General features: G+C 40.8%; 1 protein-coding gene across 2 annotated transcripts in view; it reads right to left on the minus strand.

The window, feature by feature from the left end:
* CDIN1 (CDAN1 interacting nuclease 1) overlaps positions 1–19,341 on the minus strand; it is a 245,486-nt gene that overhangs the window by 95,786 nt on the left and 130,359 nt on the right. For both annotated transcript variants that reach the window (XM_063440334.1, XM_063440335.1), the window contains exons 10-11: positions 12,736–12,801; positions 9,702–9,807 (exon numbers count right to left, since the gene is read on the minus strand). In XM_063440334.1, the coding sequence (XP_063296404.1) occupies positions 9,702–9,807; positions 12,736–12,801 (172 nt within the window). The remainder of the gene's footprint in view (positions 1–9,701; positions 9,808–12,735; positions 12,802–19,341) is intronic.

Raw genomic sequence — 19,341 nt, forward strand, 5'->3', positions numbered from 1 at the left:
GTTTTCTTTTATTGATTTTATGTGTACATCATTTTTATCCTTTTGAGGAAAAAAAATTATTTAATGTGCCTGGTTTTGCTGGATTGTGGGGTTGGCGTGTTTGATTCCTGATTGCTCTGATGTGCCTGCATTCACTTGTCCTGTAATTGTATATTCTATGAAAGAGTATTTTGTTTTGGACAATTCTGCACTATGTGGTTGCCTTTTTTTTTTTTTAAGCTATATGTGCATAAATATATGCATGATTTCTTTGGGGACAAATTTATTCAATTGTTATTACAATGGAAAGGTCCTTTAATTTCCCTCAGATTATCTCAATCTTTCATGTATCTAAGGCCAATTAAAGGGACATTATAGTCACCTGAACAACTTTAGCTTAATGAAGCAGTTTTGGTGTATAGAACATGCCCCTGCAGCCTCACTGCTCAATCCTCTGCCAATTAGGAGTAAAATCCCTTTATGAACCCTAGTCACACCTCCCTGCATGTGACTTGCACAGCCTTCCATAAACACTTCCTGTAAAGAGAGCCCTATTAAGGCTTTCTTTATTGCAAGTTCTGTTTAATTAAGATTTTCTTATCCCCTGCTATGTTAATAGCTTGCTAGACCCTGCAAGAGCCTCCTGTATGTGATTAAAGATCAATTTAGAGATTGAGATACAATTATTTAAGGTAAATTACATCTGTTTGAAAGTGAAACCAGTTTTTTTTTTTCATGCAGGCTCTGTCAATGATAGCCAGGGGAGGTGTGGCTAGGGCTGCATAAACAGAAACAAAGTGATTTAACTCCTAAATGACAGTGAATTGAGCAGTGAAATTGCAGGGGAATGATCTATACACTAAAACTGCTTTATTTAGCTAAAGTCATTTAGGTGACTATAGTGTTCCTTTAAGTGAATAATATTTGGCTTTTAATGATATCATCAATAAACCAGGATACTAATGTACCAATATGTTCCATCCCTGTTTTTAATATTCTATATCACAATATCAACAATTTATTGTAAATGCCTTCAGATGGAGCAGCTAAGGTGCATTCTTTAGATATCTTTCAGAAGTATTAACATGTGATCTGTGTTTTCTTCCAGCTGAAAATATTGATAGATTTTGCTCCCCGATGTAGTTTACAACAGTACAAATACATAAAAAATGTACTTCTGGAGTAGTTACTTAGGACAGAACAAATACATCTGAATACACATGTGAAAAGTCTTCAGACAAAATGACCCCAAGAATCATGGAGAGGTCAAATGCATTTCCAGGTATAATGATTCCCCCCCAGCTTTACCACTGAGGACTGACCTGTAGCTCTATGAGAAGAAAGTGAGCAATATTGTAATGTCCACAGAGGACGTGCATTTACATTACAAACACACTGCTTTTCCTGATCAATTCCCCGGAATTTTGTAAACTTGTAGAAATAAATTCCGCATTGGGGAATCAGCCCTGTTCATCCTCATCACTGTGTGAACACAATCAAATTAGAAGTTCTAGACCTTGCCGAGAAGCTAAATGAATCCCACTTTCAAAGTCTTGCCCTAAGTGCACAGCTCTCACTTTTTCCTCACTGAGAAAAGACTGGGCTTCAAACAACCTCGGCAAGTGGAATCCCAACCAGAGCAGCATTCAAATAGCCTGGAGAGAACAGGGGGTAACCAAAGCAGGCACTATGCCTTGTGATCGAGAACTGAAATTCAATGCACTTAGTGCTTTATTACAATATGCGAAGTACATGTCACAACATCAACTACATCTTATGGGTTCCTGAAATCAAAGCCGTCACCAGACAGGCACTGAGTGTACAAAACATGAGGAACACCTGCTATTTCCATGAAATACGCCGTCGAGGTGAATCAAGGTGAAAGCTAGGATTCTTTTTTGATGTTGACCTGTTAAAATCACTTCAATCAGTGTGGATGTAGATCGGCATCTCTGAGATAAGCCGGTATTAGATACTGCAGGTATTCACAGTCGTGGGATACATAAGAACCACACGGGGACAATATCTCAGTGGATGGCTTTTGGCACCTTTGACTCCATGCCCCGTTAAAACACGGCTATTCTAAAGAGCATGGTTGGTAAATCCATACAAATAACGAGCAAAGCAATTCATGATACTTTGTAGCCCATGAATTCCTGAGTATACGTCCACTGTGACAATACACTCACTGCACATGCCATCATTTGGATTGTGGGTTAATTAATGGGCAGGTCAATACAGTAAGCACCTTCCAATTCACCTTGTTTAAAGAAAATGTTAATCTTTTTAACTTGCTTATTCGCGGTCTGAAGGAAATACTTTACGCAAGAGCCATGTCAGATGTTAAGTGACCGGAATAAAAAAAAATACTTCAGCAGGCCTCATCCACTTTACATATTCCAAATGTGGATTTAACAGGTTACTTCACTTCACTGGTCAGTCGTTTTTATGAAAAGGGCAGGTGTTTAAACGGTTTTAAACTCGGTTTAATAAACAGGAACTTATTATTATTAGATTTTATATAGCGCCAACGTATTCTGCAGCGTTTTATAAGTATAGAAAGGGGATACTGGGATGCCATGCTCAAACATACTGTCTATGAGCACTTTAGGTAGGCCGATGTAGATTGTTAGGTGTCTTGTCCAAGGATACTTACTGGTGAGAACTGAGTTTCCCAGTTCTAAGGAAGGGACATTACTACTTCTCTATACAACCGATATATAATTGTGAAGACTTAACAAGAGATTTGCATGTTTTAGGCTAAAATTGTGGAATAGAAAGATAACCTTTTATTTCAGCTTGTCAAATTCATCCTTACACTTTTGACACCTTTATCAATTATCCACAATTCCCAGTTCAACAAATGAATTCCATTGTGTGTATTCACAAGATACAAAATAACAATTGTACAATAACAAAATTCCATACACAAACTAATGTAGCATGTAAGCTCACTGAGCAGGGCCCTCAGCCCCTCTGTTCCTGTGCATCCAACTTGTCTGGTTACATTTAAGTGTCTGTTAGTCCACCCGTTGTACAGCGCTACAGAATTTGTTGGCGCTTTATATATATTATAATAATAATAATAATAATGTACACTGGTTTCATCTGTCGTTACCCTGCAATGCTTATAGAGATTCCTGTAAAAGTTTGAATCCCCTATCATAATCATAATCATCATCAACGCAATAGGCATTACAAAGAACTAATTTATTTACTTAATTATTGCCATTTATATAGCGCCAACAGATTCCGTAGCGCTTTACAATATTATTAGAGGGGGGATTTAACTATAAATAGGACAATTACAAGAAAACTTACAGGAACAATAGGTTGAAGAGTACCCTGCTCAAACGAGCTTACATTCTATAGGAGGTACGATATAAAACACATTAGGACAGGAAATAATCAAATAAGGTGGGATTGAAGCAGAGTTGGAGGAGAGAGTAAAGTGCTGTCCTTTAAGAGAGAGCAAGAGACAGGTATGTGAGGTAGAGGTTACTCTGGGAGGCCATAAGCTTTCCTAAAGAGATGGCAGTAGGCAGGTTATTCCATAGGAAGGGAGCCGCCCGCAAGAAGTCCTGCAAGCGTGAGTTGGCCGTACGGGTGCGAACAGCAGACAGGAGGTGGTCACAGGCAGACCGAGAAGGGGCATACCTATGGATTTGTGATGGAATATAAGAGGGGCTAGAATTGTTCAATGCTTTATAGGTATGGATTAGTACTTTGAATTGACTCCTATAGGATACAGGGAGCCAATATAAGAACTGAAAGAGGGGTTAGGTGTGAGAGGACCGACTAGAGAGGAAAATCAGTCTGGCGGCAGCATTCATTACAGACTGTAGCGGGGCAATACTGCTTTTGGGAAGACCAATTAGTAGAGGGTTACAATAATCCCTGCGGGAAATTACTAGAGCATGGACAAGCTCCTTAGTAGCATCTTGTGTAAGAAAGGGACGGATGTGGGCTATGTTTTTAAGATGGAATCTACAGGATTTGGCAACATACTGGATGTGAGGCTCAAAGGTGAGGCCAGAATCAAGTATGACGCCAAGACAGCACGCTTGCAAGGATCGACTGATGTGGATACCACTAACTTGAAGGGAGAGCGAAAGAGGGGGAAAGACAAGGAGCTCAGTTTTAGAGAGATTGAGTTTCAGAAAGCGGGAGGACATCCAGCCAGAGATGGAAGAAAGGCAAGCAGTGACACATTGCAGGACAGCAGGGGAGAATATATCTGGGTGTCATCAGTGTACAAGTGGTAGTGGAATCCAAATGAGGTAATAAGTTTGCCAAGAGAGGCAGAATAAAGAGAAAATAGAAGGGGAACAAAGACAGAAGCGATGGGAGGAGGTATCATTAGAAAAGGAGACACTGAATGAGCATTGGGAGATATAAGAGGAAAACCACGAGAGGACAGAGTCACAGAGACCGAGTGATTGAAGAGTTTGAAGAAGGAGAGCATGAACAACAGTGTCAAAGGCAGCAGAGAGGTCAAGGAGAATTAATATGGAGTAGTGGCCTTTGGATTTAGCTGTGATTAGGTCGTTAGTAACTTTGATAAGAGCAGTCTCAGTAGAGTGGAGGGTGGAAGCCAGATTGAAGAGGGTCAAGGAGAGAGTTGGAAATGAGGAAGTGAGACATACGGGTAAAGACAAGTCTTTCCAGAAGCTTTAAGGAAAAAGGGAGCAGGGATATAGGACGATAGTTAGAGTGGGAGGATGGGTCGAGAGATGTTTTCTTCAGGATGGGTACTACAGTGGCATGTTTAAGGTCAGCAGGGACATGCCTTCCAGAGATGATACCCCTGCTTAGGCGTTTCTGCAATTGCTAAACAATGCTGTTATTTGGGGCCCAGTCTGAAATATAAAGTCTGGGGTTAAAAAAAACAAAAAGCACCATTATGGATGAGGAGACATGGAGATATTGAGGTAACTAGAGATGAAAAACCAGAGGAGATAACATTTGGGATAAGATATGAAGGATCAGATAGGTGAATGTCAAACACTGAACATAAATTTACAAGACTATCAGTGAAAGAAGTAACACTAGCAAAACAAACAATTAACAAAAAGTCTTAAAGAATAAACATAAAATAACAAGGCTATGGGGAGCAGAGTCAGCTCTCGGCATGATCAGTCGCACACAGATCGCAGCTCCAAACAGCCCAAATTCAGCCTCACAATGCAATTTATCACATTGCTGACAGCATGCAAACATCCCTCCACCAATGAGAAAGAAAACAAAAAAGCCGCGCCCGGATTGGCTGCGGTATACCGTGGATATAGGCGGCTTGCTGAGGAGGCCACATGGTGCGACGGGACCTAACCTGCAGGCCAACTTCGAGGAATACTCAGACAGCTCAGACAACATTCTCCTTCGCTGTCCCGAGAATCTGGGCTATAAAGGGCCTCCCAAGCCCACACACCTGACAGCGTGTCTCCCGGTCACCACAGAGATACTTACCTCTCTCCTCTCCAACCTACGCCAGTCATTTGCCACGGAGATCTTCCAGGTAAGGGAGGCTGTTAAGGGGTTTATTGGTCGCCTCACAGCAGTGGTGGAAACCACTCAAACACAAGCAGCACAAATGACAGAGCTCCAGAAGCAGGTCAAGGACCTTACCTGAGTTCACACTACATTCACTCACCAACTAGCAGCTATGGAGGACAAAAGGAGGTGGAAGCAGGTTAACATTCGAGGCCTCTCCGACATTGTATCCCCAAGCTGAGCTGCCCCATCTCCTCAGAAGGCTCTTTGCGGCCCTCCTACCTCCTAAGCAAGCTAAAGGGATGCAGCTGGATAGGCACAACTCACAAGCTCTGCAACCGGCGATCTCCTGGTCAAATTTCAAAATGGGCAAGATAGAGCTGCTTTCCTGGGTGCCACCAAGGGGAAGAATCCTTACAGCTTCAAGGACATGGACTTTACGTTTTTATCTGACCTATCACGCACAACCTTACAATGGCGAAAGCCCCTTTGACCATGAACAGCGACATTAGCAGCCAAAGGGGTGATGTACCGCTGGAGAACAACGCACGTACTCCTCACACAATATCAGGGCACTGAATATAAAGTGGCAGACATCACGGAGATGGACACTGTCCTGGCAGATATGGGCCTCAAAACCCCTTCGACCACTACTGCTTGGGATCCAGCCAACATCGTCCCGTTTGTTCCAGCTTCCAGGGGCACATCAGGGATAAAGACCACCTGAACCAAGGACTATTGTTTTTTCATGTTTTCCTTTATTTTCATACCTATTTAAGTTGGGATTTACCCCCAGTTTCACATACACAGACCTATGATAAGGCACAACCCAGGGTTTCCTGCACGCACAAGGCAGGACCGTTACCCGACGGCCATCCTCCGATGAAAACCAAGCATAACCCGGATATGCTGGCTCCACTTCAACACCTACCCCCCCCCCCAGCTCCTATCCAACCACCTCACAATTAGGTTATTGACAGAGAGCTGTTTATACACCGCATCAGGTACCACGTCAGTACCCTCTGCTAACTCTTGGTGCCTACGGCCCCTTCCTCTTATATTGCCTTATGGGGACCCACATGGCCTATAACTAAGGTTTTCTGTACCCCTATATTTGCCTTCTCCTCTAGGGGGCATGGTTCCCACTAGATATCAATACACGGGACATACAAGCACACATCACGCCTCCATCTACACGCTCATTCTAGTTCACATACATTTATGCCCATACTAATCCGACTGTCAGAGCGGAAACTACCGTACTCTTGCCACACTTTAACTCTCTGTTGTTTTATTCTGCAATCTACTCTTAACATTTATAAATTGTGCCGTCACCATATTTGCCATGCTGGTGTTATATTCTGTTACTATTGGGCTTGTTATAGCTGTCGTGGGTATCCAAGCATGTTGTTAGCGCTCGCACAACAAAAATTAAGAATTTAAAAAAAAAAAATACAAAAAATAACAAGGCTATAAATGCACCAACTTTAAAAAACAGAAGATCAGGATGGGAGATAGAATACTTATCAATTGAGTAGTGAGACTATAGGGAGGGAGGTGAAATAGAACACAATTTTAAATTAAGAAATAAAGGGAAACAATAAATGGGCCTGGCCTCTTCACCTAATGTTTCTGTATGATTGTCTTGTTTTACAGATTGTACAGCGCTGCAGAATATGTTGGTGGTATATAAACGTAATTGTCATTTAGGGACTAGTAATAATTATATACTTAAATTGCTAGTGCTCACAACTAAAATGATTTGTGCTAAAACTAAATACAAACTCCAGCCACTGAAAATATTCATGATGAATTAAAACGTAATCCAGCTTTGAAAGAGTTAAAGAAGGAGGCTGCTACACTCACAGGTCAGCCAGGCCTCTGTACTCAAACTGCCTGCATTCTGAACCCACAGTAAGTCCTTCATAATGTTTTCTGTGCCCGGTCTCTCATCAGCCAGGCAATGAAAATGCTTGAGTGCTCTTAATTACTGCAAATGAAGTGTTCCTTATGGTGTGTAGAAGAGACATTACCAATGAGGGATAACAGCGTGAGCTGCTTAATTTGAAAACAGCTACAGTGTTGGCAGAAGCCCGATTGGGCAGCGGAGGGCTGATGTCAAATGGCACCTTTATTTCGCGAACTTTCCTGAAAATAAGAACACTGGTAACATCTTTATTGGTGATGTAATCAAATCCCCACAACACACGCGGCAAACTTCCACTGTATATGAAACAGCAGGGATCAAGAGATCACATAGCTCAACTAGACAAACGGATGAGCCACACCAGAAGACATATGCATTTTTCTATTACTGGAGACCCTCAAAAATATCTTTAGTATGAATCTCTGATAAATGTATCGTGACAAATATTGTGCAAAATAAGTTGCTTGCTATGCAGAACAGCATACAGACTAATTAGCCGACAAACAGTTACGGTGCATTAACAGGAACGGTTCCCAGTTTAAAATCAGATTCACGATTCTAAAGCGGAAGAGCCATGATATTAATTGCTTCAACAAAGTCAAAATGAGTTGGTGTCATCAGTAAATGTTAAAGTTATCAGCAGAAAACCACGAAAAGAAAAAGAAAAGTGTTAATGTGTCACAATGCTTAACAGGGTACCGCCATGAACTTTTATTATCTGCTGGTTATAGAAATTTATCATCATTTTGTGTGCCTCAGGCACATTTATATGTGTCGTCAATACTTCCATTTAAGTATACATAACCAGTATTTCTGTAATGCCAGTATTTTGGGGTATGCACACACAGTGTGTTGATGCAGTAGGTCACATCTCAAACAACAAAATGTACCTTCAAACCAGATTGCATTCCAGAAACAGAGAAATAAATCAGGACTGTCCTGCCTAATTTCAGATAGCTGGGAGTTATGTTGCTATGCTCTCCATGTCTCTTTCCAAGAATAATGTTACTTAAGAGGTACCCAGTATGCAGGTTATTGTTATAAACCCTAAGCCAATAGGATTTGTGAAAGGTGAGGGGTAGAAGTGAGATTATTGAGAGATATCCTAACTGAGATGGTTAAGGCTTTTACCCTTTATTAAGAAAAGAGTGCAACTCTACAGTCCTTTTGGTCTGAGATATAAATACCCCAGAATAATTCCTATAGTTACAATTTAATATGTATATATAAACACACACACACACACACACATACATACATACATACACACACACACACACTTAGCACTAAATTAGAGATCCCAGGTTATTTCTCTTGAAGAATGTTCATGGCCTTTTATGGAGCCATGACATCCAATTGTATGTGCACAGTGTTGTATTGTTTTTTTGTTTTTTTTTTTACTTTTAATTTTGGGACGTTTTTATTATTATTCTATAATTTATAAAGTGCCAGCAAATTCTGTAGCGCTGTAAAATGACATAACATCATACATCTTGCAAACACAGATATTTAAATTAGGAAATGTGATTATTCCATCACTAACACGCCAAAGTGAACCTTGTATGAAAAAACGGACTTTGAAATTGCATCCATTTACATTGAATACACCATACATCACAAAGATACATGGTGTATTCAATCTAAAATATAAAGATTTACTAACTTTTCATCAGTTCCAGTGCCACTTAGTGTGTGTGTTACTCTTTGTGTAACGCTGACGCTCCTGGATGTCATCCGCTTCCCGCCTGCACTCCTCCCAAAGTCTTCTTTGATTTGCCCTGCTTGTGACACATCCCCAATCAGGGAAAATCTCGTCACTGAAGTCGCCACGTTGACTTTGTTGCCAGCATGCCGGAGCCAGAACGGAGTGACATCACGTCATTCTGTTCCTATACTCCTTGGCCAGTGCTAGTAACGCCAGCTAGGGAGTGTCCTTAGCACCACAGTGCATGTGCTGTGGTTGCTGTGGGTGGAGAGCAGAGGAACCTCATTTGGGAGGTCTTTTCTGCTCTTCCTAGTCAGTCAAGGTCTTGGTACACCAAGGAATTGACTGACCGCATGGAGGGAAAAAAAAAAAACAGTCTAATTTTAAAAATTTATTTTTCTCCTTGAGTTCTTCTATACACCATGCACACATAGGCATTTGAGGTATGCTGGCCCAACACCATTTGAGATTTTACATGTCAAATGTCTATATTATTTTGATGGTGTGCACCTAAACGGAAATGTGTTAAATACCGACATATTTACTAATCTGTACGCAATCTTGGTCTGAGATTTTTCAGTATCGAGACAAGCAGCTTACCTATTCCAATAGCTCCAGAACTGCTCCCGTAGATATGTGCGGTGACTACTCTCATCACCAAAGGATGCTTTGCTCTCAATCCAGTGAATGACATGCCCATCAACAGCTAAAAACATAACAAAACACAAATGTAACTAAAGACCATTAAAACAGCCACAAACATATTGTTACCAGTATGATTGTTTATGCGCTTTGCAGGAACCACAATAATGGACTAAAAACAGCTTACAGTTGTTTTTTTTAAAGTTAATTTAAAGAAGCGCATGAGACCAAAAAAACAAACAAAAAAAAACCACACATAACATCCTTGAAAAATCAGATTCCCTTGACTTTGCCAACACTGTTAATATTTAGAACAACTCCATAAGTTACTTTGCAGACAGGCAACAAAAATACTGTTTTACTCAATCAACAATTTTAAGTTGAAAGAAATAAAGAAAGCAAGGCACAAGCAAAAACAACATAAGAGAGATAATTAAAGAGCTGGGGTACTTAAAGGGACACTATAGTCACCAGAACAACTACAGCTTTTTGTATTTGTTCTGGTGAGTATAGTCAGTCCTTGCAGGATTTTTGCTGTAAAAACTGTCTTTTCAGAGAAAAAGCAGTGTTTACATTACAGCCTTTGGATACCTCCAGTGGGTACTCCTTAGATTGCTACTAGAGGTGCTTCCTGGGGTTGTGGCATTCAGTTTCTCCACCCTCTGCATGGAGACACTGAACTTTCCTCATAGATATGCATAGATTCAATGTATCTCAATGAGGAGATGCTGATTGGCCAGAGCTGTGTTTGGCTTGTGCTGGCTCTGCCCCTGATTTGCCTCCTTGACATTCTCAGCCAATCCAATGCTTTCCTATGGGTCAGGAATACATGTTTGTCTTCCTGACCCTATAGTGTTCCTTTAAGCATCAACTGCAAATAAATAAAAACCTCTTAAAAGTCAAGTATTTATTTTGCTCTGCAATGTATTCAAAATGGGTGGTAAACCCAATCTCGAGTGTTCCTTTACATCATTCTACTGCATTCATTGATAGTGGCATTTTCACTTTATTGACCCAATCAGATGTACTAGAGCTGTATCAACCATATTTCATCTATTCTTATCTAGTTTTTAATATTGCAAAGAAAAAATATCATTCCAATCGATAGTGGACGAAGAATCATGTATGTAGCGGTGTATATACCGCGGTCGCAGCTGCGACCGGGCCCGGTTCTCCAGGGGGCCCGGCCGCCCTGCGGACCCCTGCGACCGGGTACCAGGCCTGCTGCCACATCTTGCGGACCTGGCCCACACGGCAAACCGCCAGGGCCGCATATGGAGGGATCAATCGGGTGGCCCATGCTGTCAGGGCCACCCGATGGATATGTATTGTGAAGGGGCCCGGTCTGCACTGGGCGCTTTAAGAGCGCGACCATGCCCCCTGTGATTACATCATCGCTGGGAGGAAGTGATTCCCCGGTCACTCCTCTCAGCATACTGAAAGCCCGCGCGGGAGGAAGGAGAAGGAGGGAGTCAGATTGGGAACTCTGACTCCCATCAGGCTGAGCCCCCACTGGACCCCAGGGAAAATAACAAGGTAGGAAACAGTTTGTGTATGTGTGTGTGTTTCTCTGTATGTATGTGTATGTGTCTGAATCTCTGTATGTGTCTCTGTATGTGTGTGTGTGTCTGTGTGTGTGTGTGTGTAAGTCTGTATGTGTGTGTGTGTGTGTAAGTCTGTATGTGTGTGTGTGTGTGTAAGTCTGTGTGTGTGTGTGTCTCTGTATGTATGTGTATGTGTGTCTCTGTATGTGTGTGTCTCTCTGTATGTGTCTGCGTCCCTGTATGTGTGTGCGTCCCTATATGTACGTGCGTCCCTGTATGTGTGTGCGTCCCTGTATGTACGTGCGTCCCTGTATGTACGTGCGTCCCTGTATGTACGTGCGTCCCTGTATGTACGTGCGTCCCTGTATGTACGTGCGTCCCTGTATGTACGTGCGTCCCTGTATGTACGTGCGTCCCTGTATGTACGTGCGTCCCTGTATGTACGTGCGTCCCTGTATGTACGTGCGTCCCTGTATGTACGTGCGTCCCTGTATGTATGTGTGTGTCTATGTATGCAGTGGCGTACACACAATCCATGAGGCCCCGTATGTGTGTGTCTGTGTGTATATATTTGTGTGTCTGTATGTATGTATGTGTCTGTCGAGGGATGTGTGTGTGTGTGTCTGTCTGTGTGTGTGTGTGTGTGTGTATGTTGGGAAGGGGGGCACGGATCGAGGGAGAGAGGGGAGAACGGATCAGGGGAAAGAGAGGGGGGAGGCCCACGGATCAGTTTCGCACCGGGGCCCCATGGATTGTGTGTACGCAACACATGTTTAAAGAGGCACTAAGCACCATAACCACTACAGTTTAATGAATTGGTTATTGTGCAAACAATCCGAGTACACTGCACACAGCTGTTTCAAATGGTTTTGAGAGATTTAAAAAAACAAAACAGGGCTCTACTAGCACCTACAACTGGGCCTCACATATGCCTGGTTACTAACTGATTCTGCGCTCCATTAACACTCTATTAAGAAACTGTAGTGTTTATGGTGCTCAGTGTCCCTTTAAGAGTACAAGGGTTTATTTTACACCATGTTTTTGTTTTGGCTGGCTCCGCCAGTTTTTTTTTTTGTGTCCATTACTTACAAGCTTGAGCTTCCTAAAAAGTACAAAATCACAACTTTAGATTATTTTTATAATATCTGCATTAATGAACGATCTCAGGCATTGATCCATGTACCCTCTACCTCTAATGTAAAGTAGATTGTAATATCTATGTTGTGAAATTGGACTAGTCTATCAGGGTTGTCTTCAGATTTGTGGTCTGACTTAACATTGTTACAAAGTGTTACTATTGATCACTAAATTACGTAAAATGTTCTAAAATTAGACCCCATAGTGAACGTCCTATTGGGTTTATGATGTGTACAAGATCAGAAAAAGGAGGATATATATATATATATATAATATATGTGTATATATTTCACTTTATTGAAAAGACTTACCAACAGGTACCTCCAAAATAACATCAGGAGTCTTATCATAGCCCTTGGTACGCAGCTGATCTTCGTCTAGAGAATAAACAAACACAAGAAATGTACAGGTCATATAACTGTAAATTAAAAAAAAATGCTATAGACATATTTAAGACGACAATGGCATCTTTTAACCCCTTATGGACACATGACATGTGTGACATGTCATGATTCCCTTTTATTCCAGAAGTTTGGTCCTTAAGGGGTTAAAGCAGAAAAAAAGACCAAAAACAAACAACAACAAAAAAATCTCTTGGCTTTCAAAAAAGCTTGATAAATGCACAGTGAATAATGCCACATCCACTCGTACTACAGCAGGAAAATATACTGCACTTAAATTAGTCTATATTTAAATGATTTAATAGCGAGTGGTTTTCTTTTTGCTTGATTTATAATTTGTTGCACATATCTATTTTTTTCCCGCATTGTTACACAGGTTAGAAAATGGTCCAAAGTCTTCGACAATACACTAGCTTATCATCAACGTCATCTTTAAACATTCCTGAGACAGTCAAACAGGTGAACATGTAAATCTTTTTGTTCATGTGCATTTTGTGTCCGATTAACTGACAAAGGATTTGTCAAAGAATGCAGCCAGTTTGGTTGCCAAGGAAACGGCAACTTGCTGTAGCTTTTCAGCACAAACAAGTTTACAGTCCGGTTGATTTCACTTTCTTACATACAACCTACAGGAAATAATTAGCATAATTTTTTTAAAAAAAAAAGTTACTTTGGTTTAATCAAAACCTTAAAACCAATTAAGGATACGGCACATAAAAAAATGTAAATGATCGGTTCACGGAAATCTTCATTGCTGGAAATCGTAGTTCAAAAATGTGAAAGAGTCCCCCTTCCCCCCCAAAAAAACTTTTTTAACTTTCACATTATTAAAAGGGACACATATAAAATATTAAAAGATATGGAAGGGCTGCGCCAAATAAGGGTAGATAGTCCAGTAAAGTATTGATAGGGTGCCAATAGATGGTCTAGGATACTTGATAGAGTTCCTCTGTGGATGCGTCTAGTGTAGACCGTTCCGTATATGTAAATACAAGAGAGGTAGAGGCGACTAATGGTATAGTATGAAAGTTCAGGGTGTGATAGGTAACAAAATGTAGAGAACTCACATTCAAGAGAGCTATGGCCAGCTCTGGTGTGGATTGCGTACAGCGGTATAATCCCCGCTTATAGGATATGTAGGGAGGGGGTCTCCGTCAACACCGTCTGGTAGTCCAGAACTCGGAAAAGAAAGACAGAAAGCGACAATAGTGCTCTCAATTTTGATGTGGTTCAGTGTGCAGATAAGAAGAGGTAAAAAACTCACATTTGAGGGAGCTATGGCCAGCTCTGGTGTGGATAGCGTACAGCGGTATAATCCCCGCTTATAGGATTTGTAGCAGCGATACGTCCGTCAGCACCGTCTGGTGATCCAAGGCTCCAATATAGAAAAATAAAAAGCAGCAATAGTGCTCTCAATTGTGATAGGTTAAGAGAGTAGTAGAGGAAATAAAATAATACTCACAAAGATAGAGCAGAGGTACTGCTCTATGGATAGGCGCTGGTGGTATGATCCCCACCTAGGATTTCTTGGAGTACTGGAACTTTAAAATTGCCAGTGGAAGTAAAAGTAACCAGGAAAGGTTAAAATGCCAGGAATAGGTAAAAAAAAGTTTAAAGTGCATAGAGAGTGCAATAAAAAGAGGATTGGTACAATAAAGTACCGTATATACTCGAGTATAAGCAGAGTTTCTCAGCACATTTTTTGTGCTGAAAAACCGGAACTCGGCTTATACTCGAGTCAATAGTCTGTATTATGGCAATTTGCATTGCCATAATACAGGCAATGGGGCTGTGTGGGCTGCAGAGAGTTTACTTACCTCTCCTGCAGCTCCTGTCAGCCCCCTTCTCCTCCGCGCCGTCCGTTCAGCACCTCGGTCAGCTCCCACTGTAAATCTCGCGAGAGCCGCGGCTCTCGCGAGATTTACAGTGGGAGCTGACAGAGGGAGCTGCACGGACGGTGCGGAGGAGGAGGAAGCTGACAGGAGCTGCAGGACAGGTAAGTTACAGCTCTGCCAGCCCCCTCTCCCCCCACTGAACTGCCAATGCTGGACCACCAGGGAGTAAGAGCCCCCCTCCCTAGCCAGATAGCAAGCAGGGAGGGGGGACGAAAATAATACTACAAATATTAATAATAATAATAAAAAAAAATAATAAAAGTATTACTAATAATAATAATGAAAAATTATTAAAAAAATAATAAAAAAAATAATAATAATTAAAAAAAGTTAATATAACAAAAAACAATTAGTATTAAAATAATAAAAATGCCCACCCCACCAAGCCTCTGCATCACACACTGCACTCATAGACACACACTGCATTCATACACACACTGCACTCATACACACACACACTGCACTCATACACACACACACTGCACTCATACACACACACACTGCACTCATACACACACACTGCACTCATACACACACACACTGCACTCATACACACTGCATTCATACACACACACACACTGCACTCATACACACACACACTGCACTCATACACACACACACTGCACTCATACACACACACACTGCACTCATACACACACACTGCACTCATATACACACTGCACTCATACACACTGCACTCATACACACTGCACTCATACACACACACTGCACTCATACACACACACTGCACTCATACACACACACTGCACTCATACACACACACACACACTGCACTCATACACACACACACACTGCACTCATACACACACACACACACTGCACTCATACACACACACACACTGCACTCATACACACACACACACTGCATTCATACACACACACACTGCACTCATACACACACACTGTATTCACTCATACACACACACACTGTAAATAAATATTCAATTAATGTAATTGTTTTAGGATCTAATTTTATTTAGAGATTTACCAGTAGCTGCTGCATTTCCCACCCTAGTCTTATACTCGAGTCAATACGTTTTCCCAGTTTTTTGGGGTAAAATTAGGGGCCTCGGCTTATATTCGGGTCGGCTTAAACTCAAGTATATACGGTAGCCAAAAAACTTTTATTGATCTAAAATACACAATAAAGTACAGAATTAATAACCATAAACGCGTTTCACCATAAGTAGCTTCTTCAGAATGGGTGAATTTGATCTCATTCTGAAGAAGCCACTTATGGTGAAACGCGTTTATGGTTATTAATTCTGTATTTTATTGTGTATTTTAGATCAATAAAAGTTTTTTGGCTACTTTATTGTACCAATCCTCTTTTTATTGCACTCTCTATGCACTTTAAACTTTTTTTTTACCTATTCCTGGCATTTTAACCTTTCCTGGTTACTTTTACTTCCACTGGCAATTTTAAAGTTCCAGTACTCCAAGAAATCCTAGGTGGGGATCATACCACCAGCGCCTATCCATAGAGCAGTACCTCTGCTCTATCTTTGTGAGTATTATTTTATTTCCTCTACTACTCTCTTAACCTATCACAATTGAGAGCACTATTGCTGCTTTTTATTTTTCTATATTGGAGCCTTGGATCACCAGACGGTGCTGACGGACGTATCGCCGCTACAAATCCTATAAGCGGGGATTATACCGCTGTACGCTATCCACACCAGAGCTGGCCATAGCTCCCTCAAATGTGAGTTTTTTACCTCTTATCTGCACACTGAACCACATCAAAATTGAGAGCACTATTGTCGCTTTCTGTCTTTCTTTTCCGAGTTCTGGACTACCAGACGGTGTTGACGGAGACCCCCTCCCTACATATCCTATAAGCGGGGATTATACCGCTGTACGCAATCCACACCAGAGCTGGCCATAGCTCTCTTGAATGTGAGTTCTCTACATTTTGTTACCTATCACACCCTGAACTTTCATACTATACCATTAGTCGCCTCTACCTCTCTTGTATTTACATATACGGAACGGTCTACACTAGACGCATCCACAGAGGAACTCTATCAAGTATCCTAGACCATCTATTGGCACCCTATCAATACTTTACTGGACTATCTACCCTTATTTGGCGCAGCCCTTCCATATCTTTTTGTATCTATCCACCGAAGGACCCGAGGGGTTTTCCTTCATTTGGGTTGCTGCCTACCTTGACTAATTTTGTGAATACTAGCGCTGAATTCTTTTTGTGTTTACATATAAAATAGTGTTGCCATCAAAAGCAGGAAAATGGGCACGTTTAATTATTTCACATTTCATGTGCATCAGATATTTTTTATCCAGAGCTCTATGAGTATCTCTAAAATGATACAGGCATCATCGACATATAAATTGCCAATACGAGCATTACACATTGGAGTAGTAAACAAATCATTCAACACACAGTCTTCGAATTTGGTAGAGTTAGATCAGGTCAATAAAGTGTTTATTATTAGTAGTATAAGCATTTATTTAGCACCAACGTATTCTGCAACGCTTTACAATTATTCAAGCAAGCTTACAATCTATGAGGATTTAAGGTAGGCAGATATGCATCGTTAGGTGTCTGACTGGGATTTGAACTCGAGTTTCCCAGTTCTAAGGCAAAGACATTGCTACTGTTCTAATCATATTGATTATGAAATCATTCCAAGTACATCAAATTCACCTAAAACACAATATCTTAAAAGGGGCCCATGGGTCTCATACTAAAATAAGTGTTTAAAAACACATACACACAGAAGGCAAGGTTAGACTGAGGAGTAGTTTAGCGGTGGGTTAGACTGTTTCAGCAGTGAGAGAAATCCATCTTACTTTCAACCCATGTAGGAAAACTGGAGCTCTTTTATATATAAAAAAAACAAACAAACATAAAAAACACGTGACTTGGCCAGTCCACATTCAATTTGACATTTTTTAAGATAACAAAACTGACTAAAGTGGCTCAAAAAGCATAAGAAGTCCATTGTGCATGATGAGTAGATACGTCTTCCTGCACAATGCCTGTGACACATCTTGTGTTGTGCGAAAACATCTACACACTTCCCAAGTGTCCAAGTCCCTCTATTCCTGTTTTCTAGGAGCTCCGTCTACTAATGTGTCTGATTGTATAACAGAGCTCCATAGCAATAATACGCACAGTAATGTGTCTGATTGTATAACAGAGCTCCACAGCAATAGTACGCACAGTAATGTGTCTGAGTGTATAACAGAGCTCCATAGCAATAATACGCACAGTAATGTGTCTTTGGAATACATGTGTTTGAAACGCAATGTAAATAAGATACATTTTCTCCTTAAAGTAAATAGCATGTTAGTTGCATATACTGCTATTAGCAGGTCACCTAACATTTCTCAGCACAGCCCATCCTGTCTCCACACCCCTAAAATGAAAGTGGCCCTCTTTGTACATCTAAACGTTGGAACATATGCATCTATAGAAGATCCTGTGGACTCTTCCACTCGGCACCTATTTTGTATTGTTGTGTACACGTGTTGATGCAATAGTGACGTTGCGTCTGGCAGCCATTTTTGCCATGAGTTGAAGGAGGAAGATGGTGGCGCACAGCACCCACACCTAAACCCCAATTTAACTAGCTTGAACAGATATATTGCATACAGGGTCGTTGCAAACATTTCAAACCCCTCCCCTGCCTCAACAGACAAACCCAGTTTATTATCATCATCATCATCATTATTATTATTATTATTTATAAAGCGCCAACAAATTCCGTGGCGCTGTATTTTTCTGCCTCGTGTAACATTCTAATACGTGCACTTGTCCTACGTTCCCTAATTAACCCTTCGGTGAATTTCCCATCACTACAAGTGAAGCCATGTCTATTTACAGTAATAACATGCATACATTTTTAATGAAAACATATGTTTCAATATTATTATTTTACTTAGTAAGACCCAGCATATGCTTCTGAGCAGCAGTTAGATAAACAAGAGACACCAGTGAGTGAAGAGAGACAAATTTAGACGTAGGAAGAAAAAAAAAAACACGAAGACTTCTTTGCTCACGTAAGCTCAATGTCTAAAAACAAGAGGAGCATCGTTATGCAAGGTAAAAGCACAGCAAATTTAGAAAGGGAATTTGAAATTTGTGTCTTATTGAAACATGTTGAATAGAGTGTAATCACACCCGATATGTGTGTTATGATAGGAGTGCATCTAATGCTTTAAATAATTCCCAGGATATGTCCAGAGTTAAAGATACTGATGGTATTCTGCTTAGTTCTTGCTTTCCCTTAGAAGGCACTAAGTAGGTTCCATTTGACAGTTCCATACAGCTTTTCCATTTTTCATTATGCTTCTTTGAACTGGTTATGAGACAGAGTAGTCCGTCCCTTAAAATCTAATGGATTAAAAGGGATTTCCAAACTTACAGTTGTCCCTTTTCAAGTGGTTATTGGGTAAGTTATACAGTAGAATAGACAAGTCAACTGATTGCTCTGCAGGGTGGCACCAGAGTTCTAATCTAAAGCTTCATTACCGAATAACATCTGAAGATTTAAGCAATGCCAATGCTAAATTGCCAAACAATTGGATGCACTATAAAAAACTGTCTAGGACATACATCAGAAATAAAACAGTA

Source organism: Pelobates fuscus, chromosome 13 (genome assembly GCF_036172605.1).
Source record: "Pelobates fuscus isolate aPelFus1 chromosome 13, aPelFus1.pri, whole genome shotgun sequence".
NCBI lineage: Eukaryota > Metazoa > Chordata > Amphibia > Anura > Pelobatidae > Pelobates > Pelobates fuscus.